The sequence below is a fragment of the Uloborus diversus genome, chromosome 9, assembly GCF_026930045.1.
Source record: "Uloborus diversus isolate 005 chromosome 9, Udiv.v.3.1, whole genome shotgun sequence".
Taxonomy (NCBI): Eukaryota; Metazoa; Arthropoda; class Arachnida; order Araneae; family Uloboridae; genus Uloborus; species Uloborus diversus.
This window is the reverse complement of record NC_072739.1, coordinates 33,466,643-33,481,235: the sequence shown is the minus strand read 5'-3', so window position 1 is coordinate 33,481,235 and position 14,593 is coordinate 33,466,643. Positions and strand designations below refer to the sequence as shown.

The following is a 14,593-nucleotide window of genomic DNA, read 5'->3' as shown; positions in this document are numbered from 1 at the left end:
TTCCGCCAGTTACTTCCTGAGGAATAGCAAGCACGCGTAACTCAAAAAACGTCCCATTGCTCCACCCCCCTTGGAGGAATTCGCGCCAAAAACCAATGGGCACAAGTTCACATACGGGCACATATGTGTACCAAATTTCGTTCGATTTCATGCGGTAGTTTTCGCTGTAGAGCGGCCACAAAAAACTGGTCACACACAGACGTGACACACATACATACACACACACATACATACATACACACACACACAGACAGACAGACATTTTCCAAAAATAGTCGAAATGAACTCAGCACACCTCAAAACGTTCGAATCCGTCAAAATTCGAAATTCGAAAATTTGCACGAATCCAATACTTTCTTCTATATATTAGATATAGAAGAAAGTAAAAAGGGGGTAGCGCAATCGCCCGTTCTTTTTTTCCATTGTGAGTGCCCTATCTCAAGAAGTAATGCTACGTTCTGGTTGAAATTTGGAATATATGTGAATCCATATGTAAACAGGCTTTGATTCAATTTTGACGCCAATCGCTCCAAGAGGCGTTGATTTTTTTTTTTTTTTTTTTTTTTTTTTTGCGAATAAAAATAGCTTTATTAATGCAACAATAAGAAAGATAAATCGTAATAGATTGTCGTCTGCGTATTTCTCGTGATTTTAATTGTATGAAAATGATCGGAAATATTATCTCAATGATTTAAAATTTTTAACTGTTGCCATCTTATGTTTGTTAACAAATAAAATATTTGTAATTAATTCAAGCAAGGCTTTTAAAATAACTTTCAATTTTCGCTCTTTGCTTTGCTTTTGCAATAATTCACACATTGGGATGTTCGTCAAGTTTTTTGCATGTGTAATTTTGTTTTTGTTGGGAATATTGCTTCCTCGTCAAGCATGGGGAGGGATCAGAAAAAAAAGAAAAATATAGAAAAAAGTTTCGTGATGGCCACAACATACTAGTTTAGTTTTTGGAGCTATTTCTATTTCCAGCTACCGTTTTTAAATCGGTTCTTTTTTCTTTTTCAAAAATTTGATTATTACCTTATAGAGAAAATGCGAAACGAAAGATGATTTGTCTAATAATTTTTTTATTTTTGCTCCAAAAATTTGTCTACAAAGAGAATTACAGCTATACGTGTAATGTGCACTAATGTCAAATTTATGAAACCTGTGTTGGCTTTATTACAAATATCTATGCAAATTTGATTTATCTTACATGTATTTCAAATTGTTTAATTACAAAATCAAAGTCAACACATAATTTAATTACTCACAACAATTAAGTCAATACTTAATTATCGAAAATCATGGGAGTTTAACGCTTTTGCGAAATCTTAAATTGTCATTACTACTTTAATACTTAATTAAAAGAATTTTTACTTACAACAAATGTTTTTGCTTAAAAAATTTAAAATTATTTTCGTGCTCGGAAAATCCATTTTATTAATATTATTAATAACAACAATACGAGTTATAATAATAATAATAACAATATTCATTATAATAATAATAACAATATTCATAATAATAATAATAGCAATAGTAACAGTTGCTTTATTGTAAGGGTCTCTGTCTGTTTTCAGAATGGAACTCTATCTGCTCTTCCGTATTTGACGCAAGCTATTTTCGGCGTTTTTGCCAGTTTGGTAGCTGATAAAATGAGGGCAAATTCCAATCTGCGGATTACAGCCATTCGAAAGATCATGAATTCCGTAGGTGAGTTGAAAAGTCTCGAAAACCGGCTTTCCCCCAATGTCTAAGGGTACACACGTAGAAAAAGCAAATTCAGGACTGAACTATAGAAATAATGTTTACCTATGTAAAATATCTAATCTGAACAGCTAAAAAAAAGTAAATAAATGTAGCAAGAACCAATTAACTTTAAGTAAATATTTAGTGAATTAAGCTTTGAACTCAATAAATTCTTTACCTTTGTCAAAATAGAGTCTACGTAAAAATATATCTCGCATTGTATGACAAACTTTTTTCTGTCTCCTAAAACATGCAAGTATAAATATATTCGAAATCTAAATATTCGGGGCACAAAAGGAAGCATTGGTATTCTATTTTAGATAAAATGAATTGAATTTCTTCCAGAAACTTAACTAAAAACATTAAATTAAAGTTCTTTCTGTCTTTTCTTTTTTTTCACATCTTACATGTCAAAATTTTAAAAAAAAATAATGACTTATTACATTGTAACGAAAAATTAATTGAATTATAAAAAGAAATGAAGGAACGAAGTATCCTGGAAAACTTTTAAACAAAAAAAAAAATCGATAAGCAATTAAGTCATTAACAGTGCTTATGGCTGGGTTTTCGTGCGAAGAGTTTATTTGGGTGTTACATCTCTGAAAGCACAGTAACTAAACTTCAAAATATCATGCTAATGTTTATTTAAGTTAAAAATCTATACTTAGTACTTTGCACATTAATTCTGCCGTAGACAGGTAAACGGCAGTATCAGCAGAAATAAGTTTTCGAGATAATTGAAGATACGCGTTTTGGATTCAATGCTAACAATAGGAAAATGTTGAAACTGGACGTTTTTTTCACGTTTTTTTTTTTTTTTTTTTCCCTTCAGCGGAAACCAAATAAGCAAGCTTGTACAATAAAGCTAATGTACAATAGGTGACAAAAAAATGAAAAATGAAAAATTTGCAATTACTTCCCTTTACCTACCAACAGTAGAATAGACATAATCTCGTCTTCAGTTAAGATAAGGCCTAACCATGAAAGAGTTCGTTACTGCCGAAGTAGTCCTCGGAAAATAGCCAAAGAGAGTTCTGTGCCAAAACGATTGTCACCTCACTGAAACTGAATTACCGAAAAAATAAATGAGTTCTCGTTCACAATGTCACGGCACCGGACCTATACTATAGCATATTATATCAAGAAATTGTTTGTTTTCAGCGTTCTACGGCCCAGGTTTAGGAGTATTAGCTGTAGCTTTCGTGGGTTGCGACCCTGCAGTCATCGTAGCTCTACTAGCTCTCTCGGTGGGTTTCAACGGATTCATCTACTCGGGATTCAATGTCACCCATGTCGACATGAGTCCGGAATTTGCAGGTAAGCTCGATTCATTATACTCCAAGATAGACACATGCAGTACATGATAGATTAGGTTACTATAATTTACGTCGACCAAATCCGGGCACCTTCAACGTAAAAAGAGAAGGAGGGGTTAGTGGCCACTGGCACAATATTTCACCGATCAACTTTTTATCACAGTGGTCTTAAAAACAGCTTGGCTTGAAAACTGCTAGCTCTCTCGGTATGTTTCAACGGGTTTATCTATTCGGGATTCAATGTCACCAACGTCGACATGAGTCCGGAATTTGCAGGTAAGCTCGATTCATTATACTCCAAGATAGACAAATGTAGTCCACTATAGATAGGGTTACTATAATTTACGTAGACCAAATCCGGGCACCATCAACATACAACTTTTGGTCACAGTGGGAGAGAAAACAATTGGGCTAGAAACGTCGACATGAGTCCGAAATGTGCAACTAAGCTCTATTTATCATAATCCAAGATACACACATGCAGTTCACTATGGCTAGGGTTACTATTATTTACATAGGCCCAATTGTTTGTGCATTTCATAGAGCTTTGTGTAATTTTTTTAACAGCTCGTTTGTGTTTCACTTAAAATGATGTTAAAAAGTCTAAAACTAAAAAAAAAAATCATTTTACTGCAGTTGAATACATAAATGTATATCTATCAACCCCTCTATGAACTTAATGCTAAAAATTTTGGTGTGATTTTACTCCATACAATCTGTTTGCAGCATTGCTGCTTCCAATGCTATTTAAATTATATTACTGGTGTAAAGTAACGCATTGCTTTGAGAAGGTTACATCAAAGACCATAGTAATGTTACTAAGTTGTAAGGTTTCACAAACTTGTGTGTAAATTAGCACCGCAATTATCAGTAAGATTACAGAAAATTTGTTTGAAAGGTTACACTTCAGCAAAAATAAGCGTTCATCAGACTTTCTCGGAACGTTATTCATTTTTAAGTGCAAGTTGACTTTATACTTCAAGTTAACTATTCGACGACTTAAATAATCCAAAAGTTATTAAATGATCAGGTAATAACTTCTTTTTATAGGTTCTAAGTTGAAAGTATAAAAATAAATCGGGTTACACTTTAAACTTCTAATTATATGCGCATAATTTCTTTTATATCATATAAACTAATTAGTTATATCATAATCATAGAAATTTTGTTGTGACAGTTTAAAAATAGCAATTTACGGTTGAAAACTATTTTATCTTTTGTTTACTTTACAGCTGTTTCCTTCCTTGTTGCTTCAATCATTTGTTTATTCATTATTTATCAAGTTCATGCTTTCTCACAACTAATGTACACCTATCAACTTTACACAAATTCGATATGTATTTCATTTACAGACAAGACGTGCAGCGTAAAAGGGAGGAAATAATACTCAGGGCGTAGTCAAGCTCGCAACCACGATATGCTTATCTTACTAGCTTATTGCTTGGCCGCAGAAACCCTTGTTGATTTCGTTTATAGAATTGGCAAGCTTTGCGTCGATGCTAATCTTTACGCATGCGCTTTGAAGTCTACCTCAATTTTTTAAAGCAGTATGACGCTAAGTGGAACATTACACAAACCATCGTGAAAGTTTGCTCCAACAATTAATTTTCTTAAAATCAGCACTATTTTAACGGCACCAGTAACAGACATGCTTAAAATATCGCTCTCAGATTAACTCAACTTTCTGAGCCTTTTAATGTACTTAGAATTTTTAAACTATTTTTCTCTCATGCAACTACATCTCATCTAACGTTTGGCTGCTTCTGGATCCTCTGAATTAGTGAATTCTATTTTTATTTGCTGAATTTCGAAAAACGGTCTGACCCCCAGCAACAGACACCAAAAAATCTGATGATACCCAGTAACAGATAGGATGAGAAGAGGATGAGTAATGGTCAAAATTCTCTTTTTCTCTTCAAAATGTGCAAAAGATCTTCATTTTTTTGAACTAAAGCCTTATTTAACTCAAATGAACATGAAACAACAGCCGACCTCGTGGTATCTGTTCATAACCTTCCACCACTGCATTGTAAATACCAACTGGCTCATAAAATTCACTCTGAAAACACTTGATGGTTTCACCGTATTCATGGCCCACATCAACATCAGTTTTACCCGTCTAAAATTCTTATTATTTAAATCCAAATTGTTATTGGACCCTTGTTTGTTACTGGTGCCGTTACCTTACTCACTCCAGAAGTTGTGTAATCTTACACCCATTAAAAATAATAACCCTGCACATTTTTTTACAACAAATTACAAGAACAACCTTATACGTTTCTGAAAACGGGTACTTGAAAACCTTGAAGTAGTTGTGTTTCACAATATTGTTCACTACCAATTTATGACTCTTTAGCCACTAGATATCCGATGAGACATAGCAGAAATCAGAAACGTGATTGATATCAATTAATGTAAACCCTATTGACTAAAAGGATTAGAATTGAAATTTTAAACAACTTTGAAGTAGTATTCTTTTTTTAAGTATGATCAACTTCAAATCCGGTCAGTTTTCAATCCGGTAAGTGCTTGGAGCCCAGACTGTCCGACGAAATCCGTAAGTCCGATAACCTTTACTATGAACCTTCTCCGACGCATGCTGTTGGGAAGAAATATCGTTTTAACTAGACTTGGCAGATTTCTGAAATGTTCAACCGGGATATCCCCGGAATAACCTTCCCCCACCCCATCCCCGTCGCGAGTATTCAAAAGGAAAAAAAGGCATGATACAAAGCCTCAAGTGAAATTTTTTGACGACAGTGTGATATTTTCAAAAAATAAGAGGAACTGGATCCCCCCCCCCGAAAAAAATTTAAATATGTAAAAAAAAAATTATTAAAAAGAAACATTTTAAAAGTTTTCATTTTTTTTTTTTTTTACATTTTTTCAACTTTAGAATGTGTTGTTAGACCAAAATATTTAGAAAATCCGGATCACAAACACCTCTAAAGGGAACACATCCCTGGCTGATTTTTAGAGAGTAGCTCATTCTCAATGCGTTGAATGAATACTAATTATTAGCCTGAACCAGGAGTAATAATAAATGACACAAGTAGATAAATTTAAACATTTTATTTCTCTCATGTCAATATTTTTTAGTTACTTTAGTAAGAAGAAATACTTTGAATGAGGAATAAAAACTAGAGCAATATTTACATGTACTTTTCATGCGCTAGGACTCCTTTTAGGGAGTCTTTTTTGGTTTTAATTTTGTTGCAAAATTCCTCATAAGCTGATTCGATGTTAAGTTTACAAGTCTATGTTACAAATGACAAAGTAATTATCCAAAATAATCCTTCACAGTTAATTATTTTTAGACTTTTTTGGTCATCTAATCAGATTTATCTTTTTACGGGATCGGAAGTAAACCGACCGGGACACCCGATTTTGCCTGAAAACCAGGACCATCCAGGTCAAACCGGGACGTTTGGCAAGCCTAGTCTTAACTCTTGTTTTAATATTGCTCCCAATAGGTTTGGAGTACTTAATATGAAAATGTATGTTTCTTCTTATTTTGACTCTAGGGACTTTGATGGGAATCACGAACTGCGTTGCAAACGTCTCTGGCTTCTTAGCACCAGCTTTCGTAGGATGGGCTATAAGAGATGGGGTAAGTGTATCAAACCGTTTTTTTTAATAAAAGTTTTGTAAATTACTTACGATTTTCGTTTGGATTTCAAGAATAAAATATTTTTACAAAATTAGTCTAAATAGAAGGCATTTAAGAGAAAATAATGAAGCAGTAAATTCTGAGTCAGGTTTTGCCAAATCTAAAAGTCAAACGTATCAGGTGCGATGTCATGATACATGTACAGCACATGTGTGCATGTCGTTTAATGGTTATGGTGAAATCCTAAAACAACTTTTAAAAAAAAAATCGGCCGGGATAACTATTTGAAATGTTCTACGTTCACAAAACTTTTGATGCAGCAAGCTTTAATGAACTGATGTGCTCAAAAAAAAAAATAACTTTTTAGTTTTTACTTTCGAATTACATGCAGATTTCAATCTATAACTTATAAATGATTTGATCAACACTTAATTTTTAGGACATGCACATTGACTCTTTTAACGATTTAAGAAATATTTTGAAAATTGTAGGAGGGTTTAAAGAGTGTAACATCAGGTTCTGAATTGGAAGACTTACAGAACTTCCGCAGTTTTCCAAATGAAAGATTTGCTATGTTCTCCGTTCTTTAAAAAAAACTTCCACAGAACACACTTCGCAAAAGTGAAATTGCAATACCGAGAAAGAATGTGCGCAGCGTCATGAAAATTTCAGTAGCGATGTTGGTGAGATGGATATGCACACACACAAATGATTTTTTTAAAAAAATTATTCAAAATTAACTAATTTTTTGCTATTTGATGTGCTCGCTTCGGCGAGTCGTGCTATCAATGAGTTCGTGATGGATGCTTGAGGTAACCTTGACTAAACCACATCCACCCTTGTTTTCAGATCATAAATGGTTTGTTTCAGTGTGTCCTTATGGTTCATGTCACGTCCAATGAGATCCCACAGGTGTTCCATAGGATTCATATCTGGCGAGACCAGAGATGGATGTTAAAATCCTGGTTTGGTATTGTCTGGTTATAATACTGTGTTGGGAGCGACCAACAACAAAGGCAAAACATCGGGCTATCAGTTGTCAAACTTCCGTGTATCAGAAATGTCCTGTAATCAACCGTTATGCCACCCCAAATGAGGAAGCCCGATGTGACGTTCAGCTGAATGATTTGGTTCGTAGCGGTGTTAGGTTCCTGCCGTAATCGTCGACGGCGGTCGTTCCTCCCCGGACAGAAACGACATTCATCCCTGAACAATACCCAATGTCAAATGATGGTTCAAGTACGATGATGCTGACGTCACGCCAAATGTCTAGTCCTGTATTGAGCATTGAGCAACCAATGGTACCACTGTGGCTAATACCCCTGCACGTTACTGCACATCTTTTGCGTATGACTTGGGTGCTTACAGATCCACTTGATCCTGGAAGCAACCGGCTTTGGATATTACGAAGTTGAATATTCAAAAAAAAAAAAAGAAAGATGGTTTGAATGTTAAATTAGTTTACTTAAACAGAGAAATTATCATGAATCAGCCATGCATGTTTTTGGGGCCAGAGTATCATAGTTCAAAATGTGATAGAAATCGATCAAATATTTGTGATTTCGTTTAGTATTTAAAGCTATTTAATTTCATCACTTTCAGAATTTTAAAAATGAGATTGATACAGCTTCGTGAAGTGGACGAGTCTTAATAAGTAAACATATAAATACAACATTTTTCTTTTGTTTCTTAAATAAAACTAAGACCTGCTTTTTGTCGTGGCACAAATTAATCTTCTATTCCTATTTTCTCTGTGCAGCAAACCCTGAAGAACTGGGGTACCGTTTTTGTGACGACATCTACCGTATACTTCTTCACGGGAAGCGTCTTCAACTTATTTGCATCCGCTGAACTGCAGCCTTGGGGAGCTCCAACCATCAATCTTGGACCTGAAATAGTAGTCCAAGGCCCTGAAGAGGAAGAACCTGAAAATTCTAGGCGAAGATCATTCCCATAAGATATTTTGAGAGCAGGTTTCTTCCTAAAACAGCTTTCTAGTCGCACATCTAGTAGTTGGCCGTTCAAGCCCATAGTTCATGTGAATGAAGACGTTGAGCAAAGGAGTATTATTGTGACTAAAATTTCATGCAATGACTCGAGTATCATTTTGCTTTTGTCATTTCTTTGGTCGATTTCGTTTTTAAAACGGCATGTGACATGATCTGCCAATTGGAAGAAGTGACTACATTTCAGTGAATCGTTAAATTTGTTTTTAAATTTGTTCCAGGAGTTATTTTATGTTGTAAGAAGTGAAAAGTTAACGTAAGTAAAGGCAATTAAAACATCTTTCGGGAAAGAATTCAACAATTTTGAGTCTATATCAGCGATAAGAAACGCCAGCCTAAAACTTCATGATGGCAACGAATAAAAATGGTTTTTGAAAAAAACTTTGAGTTTTGATATCGTGAATTCAAATCATATTTTTCGCAATCACAAGTTGCGATGGGATCCTACTCGTTGGGGTTCTTGTTTCTCACAGATATCCTGAATGAATGTATATGAACATTCAGTTTGTTCGATGCACGATAAAACGTATAGAATGAAAATAATATTAACAAATTAGGTGGTTTCGACGAAGTCCGATGAGAGGCTGTGGCAGATGGGAAGTCATTGCGACCTTCCAAAATTATCATGATTAGGCGAATTTTGTCTGACGATTCGGCAAAATTATCATAATGAGGAGAATTTTGTCTGACGATTCGGCAAAATTATCATCATTCGGCAAAATTTGGAGTTCCATACGGCAAATTGAGAATTTACACCCGCTTAAAGATTTAAGTTCGGGCGTCCCTGATGGATGCCTATTCGAAAACTAGAAACTCTCCCCTTCTGGGCATTGTAAGTTGTATAGAGGAAGGTAGAGCAGGGAGACCAAACTGACAAAGGACCCGTCTTGGCTCCTTCTTGGCCCTGGTATTAATAAGCAGCATGTTCTTTGGCACATTCCTATCAAGGCATATGCTATCAAGAAAACTAAATGAGGTAGTGAAATAACTATTAAAAGAACACGAGAGTTGTCAAAAAGGATTTAACACATTTTATTGTCGCTCAAAATTGTATTTTTACATTTTCTTCTCTCCCAAATTATACTTAAAATTGTTCTCTTTTTCTATCCCTGACTTTTGCTGCACTTGAGAAAATATCATTCCTCTCCCCCCCCCCCTTCGAAAATGATGTGTGAAGCACTCGTGCGTTTGGTATATAGCTTAGAAATCCGTTTTCTACAGTCTTCATTATTTTCTGGGTTATCTTTGCTCTGTTCTTACGTTTTTGCGTGCGGTTTCAAATCCCTGCTACAACCTCATCTATGAACTTACACTTGTTCGTTTTCGCCACTCAGTTATTACCTTCTGACTCAGGAATAAACTTCCTAACTGAAGAATTTTCAGTCCATGTCGAAGTTGAATTGATTGAATTGACTACTTTTTTTCAGTAGTGATGAAGAGACAATAGGGGAAAACCTAACGTGGCAGATTTGTGAAGGCTACGCAGATCCTAGTTACAGCAGTACATGCTGCCAGGCTAGGTTTGCCCCAACAATAGCTGGTTATCATCTCCAATACGGATGTACCATTTTCGTTAGCTGGTTATCATCCCCAATACGGATGTACCATTTTCATTGTCTAAATAGCTTTTATGTGATTTCATTTTATTCTTGCTACATACATGTTTCAGCACAATTGTAACTATTGCGTAAACAACTATTTTATTGAATAAAAAATTAAACTTTGCCATTCTTTTTATAATATTTTTACTATCACTCAAAATATGAATATCATGGGAATGTATTTATTTCTTAAGCTATTTGATCATTACTATTTCTTCTTTTTTTTCTGTCCAAAACAGTATTATAATTCTGTTACTTTTTAATGCATATTTATTTATTTAAAGAAATTTATACTGATATGATTGTTAGGGAAAACTTCACTATATCAAAGTCACATGGAGGAGAAGGGACCACCCTAAATGACGAGCCTAACTCAGAATCAGAGGCTGATTAACGCACGGTCCTGCTTGTCGGGTACTACACTTTTAGTGGCACCAAAACAGAAAATTTCTTTTTTTTTCCCCTGATTTTTTGGAAACAACTGCTTTGAAAGTGTGCGAGTATTTTTGTGAGAGAGGCATCAAATTTTACTAGGACCTGGGCATCATCTTGGCTTGATCGAGCTTTTCCCACAATGCATTCTTAAAAAAATAATTAAAAAAATAAAAATTAAAAATTAAAAAAATGCATTGTGTAAAAAAAAATTATTAGGAGAAAAATGAGTTCAAAAACATATCACTTACCTATATAGCCTAATATTTCGGCTTGTGTCCACCGTTCCACCACGTGTATGCTTGCTTGCCCAGAGCTTGCTGGAGCTTGACAAATCCCAGTTAAAAACAAAGAAAATTGAGGAATTCGGAACCGGAGTGATTTTTGCAAGCAACCCTCAGTGATTTGCCAGCAAACAATGCTACTTGCCCATTTTGACATAGAGAGAACTTTTTAAAATAAAAAAATACTATAAAATATAAAAATGAAATTTTAATTATCAAGAACTATGCTAATTTTATTTAATGTTTAAAAGAAGTAAAATTGAAAAATGTGTTTAGATTAGCTGTAAACTCTTGCATTTCATCATATTTTTTATGATAGGATTTATCTTTACGGTAGTAAGCAATTACCAAAGCAAATACTTAATAAATAATTAATTTTTAAGAAAAATAATTAATACTAATTAATTTTCAAATGACAAATGTTATTATTTGAATCTTCAACAGTTGAATTCAATCTCATCTGTTTACATTATTATTTTTTATCATTTTAAGTATTACTGATCATTCTAATTATTAAGTCTTATGAAAAAAAATATGAAAAAAATATTAATCTACGTGACAATATACGATTCAAAGAGGTTGGGAGAAAGAATTTTCTCACACAAGTGCACTTCTCAATAAAGAAACAATTTAGCTGTTATTATCTTAAAAAATATATTAATGACCATTTCCTTAGGATAATATATATATTATTGTTATTATTATTTTTTTTTACATTTTGTACACTAGTACACATCACCAAAGAAAGGTTTACGTCCGATCCACAACAGTGTGCGATCCTACTGCCCTGTACATAAAAATCACTTTTCATAAATTGTTATTTAAGTTGCTGATATTTTAAACTGTAAGAAGAGCATATCACACGTCACAAGGATCATTTAGCTATTTTATTCGTAGTTTATACTGGAAAAAATGTCATAGCTTAGTTAAACAAAGTTGAGAAGTCATATCTTGATGAAAACCACAGCTATAAAATTTGACGTTACGAAAATAATTGAAGACATTATTTTAAAATTGACTCGGAGGGAGAAAAAAGATTTAGTTGCAATTTTTAAACTAAATTGACTTTCTAAATTGATTTTAAAATTTCAAACACATCTTCTTTGTTATTTTATGCCGTGAATCCACTATCAAGCAATAGATTCAGGCTTTCAATTATCAATTTTCTTATAATAGTCGGTGAGTTACGAGTTCCTTCTGGAGTCAATGAATATGCTAAAAGTAAAAAATAAAATGCTATATATATATATATATATATATATATATATATATATATATATATATATATATATATATATATATATATATATATATATATATATATATATATATATATATATTAGGGTGGGCCGAAAAAACTTTTTTTGGAAATCTGTTTTTGGATAGTGCGGAAAAGTTGCTATATGGGCCCGTTATTACCCATAAAAAATTTCGCTAAATTTGTTTAATATTTAGCCGACGCTATTTGACCTCGAAAAACTGAAAAAAAGGGCAAAAATGCACTTTTTTCAAAAAAAAAAAAGGGGGGGGGTCGAAAATAAAAGTTTGAAGCTATTTTCAGCAAACATTGGAAGTATCTGTCAGTGAATTTGTTGAAATCCTCAAAGACTTTTATACATTTCGTAGAATATTTAGCTACGCTCCTTTAAGACTGAAACATTGGAAAAATTAAAAAAAAAGTAGTTTTGAAATAAGTAAGTACTGAAATGTTACGCAATACGTTACTTAGAAAAAAACAGTGAAAATTCAATCAATTTTATGCGACATTTTTACGCCAGTTTTAAAAAATGCACACACTCAAATAAAAAATAGTTACATAAGATGCTAATTTTTTAATCTTCGGTTCCAATTGTTTCTCCTGGATAATAAACGGCGCTCAACTACTCTTATTATTCCTAAGATTATTTTATAACTATTTTATATATATTAGACAAATAGAGCCCTTGAGTATTAAAAAAATGTGAATCCTCTGAAGTTCTTTAAACTGATTAATGAATTGAACGCAAGTATTCTTTTTCTCAAGCCATTTCTTCCTCTCGACTTTATGACCCACTTAAGAGACAAAACCCCCCGACAAGAAATGCTGTATTTCTACACCTCCACAGCTGGGAATTAAGCAATTAAAGGGGTCCTCTCTATTGTCCAATGTCCACTCTAAGTTGCCACTGAGGCGTCTTATACTGGAATTGGACGGTTGCACTAAGTGGCCACATTCATATTCTGGAGCTATCGAACAACTTCTTAGAGATTGTGAAAAAAATCCGGTGGTCAAATTTGATAAAATTGACTGCAATCTTCTGGTTTTGGATATGGAAGATATAAAAAAATTTGAGTACTGAACAACAATATTTGTATAGAATCTGTCTTGCCGTAAAAGATGGTAGTTGTCCTTCAAGCGTGGCTGACAGTAGCCCAGGCAAACTCAGTCAGTCATGCGCGATGGCTGACAACTACAAATCGTTTGTTACGCTTCTATATAGACACTCCAACTCCATCAGAAAACCTTACAATGCTTGTAAAGTATGTAATTTTAGTTTATGCTCCAATGTGGTTTGAAATGAAAATGAGACCGAACTGCCAGTACCGCGCCCAACATTTTTGGAAAATGATTTCTCTTGCAAGGCAGTTTCCAGACAACGTTAAGGAGATAATTTTCAAAGTTCTCGGTCAAGTAATGCATATTTCGCTCATTCTGAACAGCTACTGTTGACAATGTTGTTTGACTCAAGAAAATACATTCGGGAATTAGCTGTTAGGCGCATTCTGAACTCTAGAAATAAGAAGACGAAGAGCTCGGATGGTGTACGATTCTTGAGCGTCCTAAACTCAATTTTGAAGCCGTTGATTATGTTGATTTAGTTGATTGGGCAAACTGTGTTGTAACAGAGCCACCTCTTACAATGCATCTAAAAGACCAACAATGGAAAGAAATGTGCAAAGAACATTCTACAGAGTTTACTTTCGAGAAATTTCCCTGTCACACGCAAGCTGTGAAACGTTGTGTGAAACTAATACCCGAAGCTGCAATAAAAGTTCGTGGTGAAACTGCACGAGATGGATACATTCGTGCTAAACTTCAAGCTAGGAAAGAACTTCCATCTTTGATAACAAGGGACAATATTATACCAAAAAAATAATATTCATTATGCATGAGGTATTATAAATCAAATTTGAAGATTTCTTTTTTAAAATTTTATTATCTACATATGTAGTTCTCGAAAATGTATGATACTATTGCGTGATAATAATTACTATGATTAATGGCGCTATTTAATTAATTAGTCTATGATTTAATTTTGAAAAATAATTTTCACATTGATTTTTTAAAGAAATTCAGTATTTTTTCATTTTTCTCCAATTTTTGATGTCGGAAAGAAGCGGTTAAATGCTCATTAAAATCAATGAAACATTTTATGGGCTCGAACTGGCTCATTATATAACATTTTCGGTGCATTCCAGCAAAATATTTGGAATTTAGTTTTTTTTAAAAAATTTCGACAAAAATTCATTTTTCTCTTTTTTTTCGGTTTTTCAGTGTCAAATAGCGCCGGCTAGATATTTTTTAATATCCAAGAAATTTTTTGTGAGAGATAACTAG

General features: G+C 33.6%; 1 protein-coding gene across 1 annotated transcript in view; it reads left to right on the top strand.

The window, feature by feature from the left end:
• The window catches only part of LOC129230719 (putative inorganic phosphate cotransporter), a 32,895-nt gene extending 22,491 nt beyond the window's left edge, over window positions 1-10,404 (top strand). Inside the window, exons 7-10 of the mRNA XM_054865139.1 lie at window positions 1,578-1,710; window positions 2,908-3,063; window positions 6,587-6,672; window positions 8,432-10,404. Coding sequence (XP_054721114.1) covers window positions 1,578-1,710; window positions 2,908-3,063; window positions 6,587-6,672; window positions 8,432-8,629 — 573 coding nt within the window. The 3' untranslated portion in view covers window positions 8,630-10,404. The remainder of the gene's footprint in view (window positions 1-1,577; window positions 1,711-2,907; window positions 3,064-6,586; window positions 6,673-8,431) is intronic.
• Window positions 10,405-14,593: the final 4,189 nt, after the last annotated feature.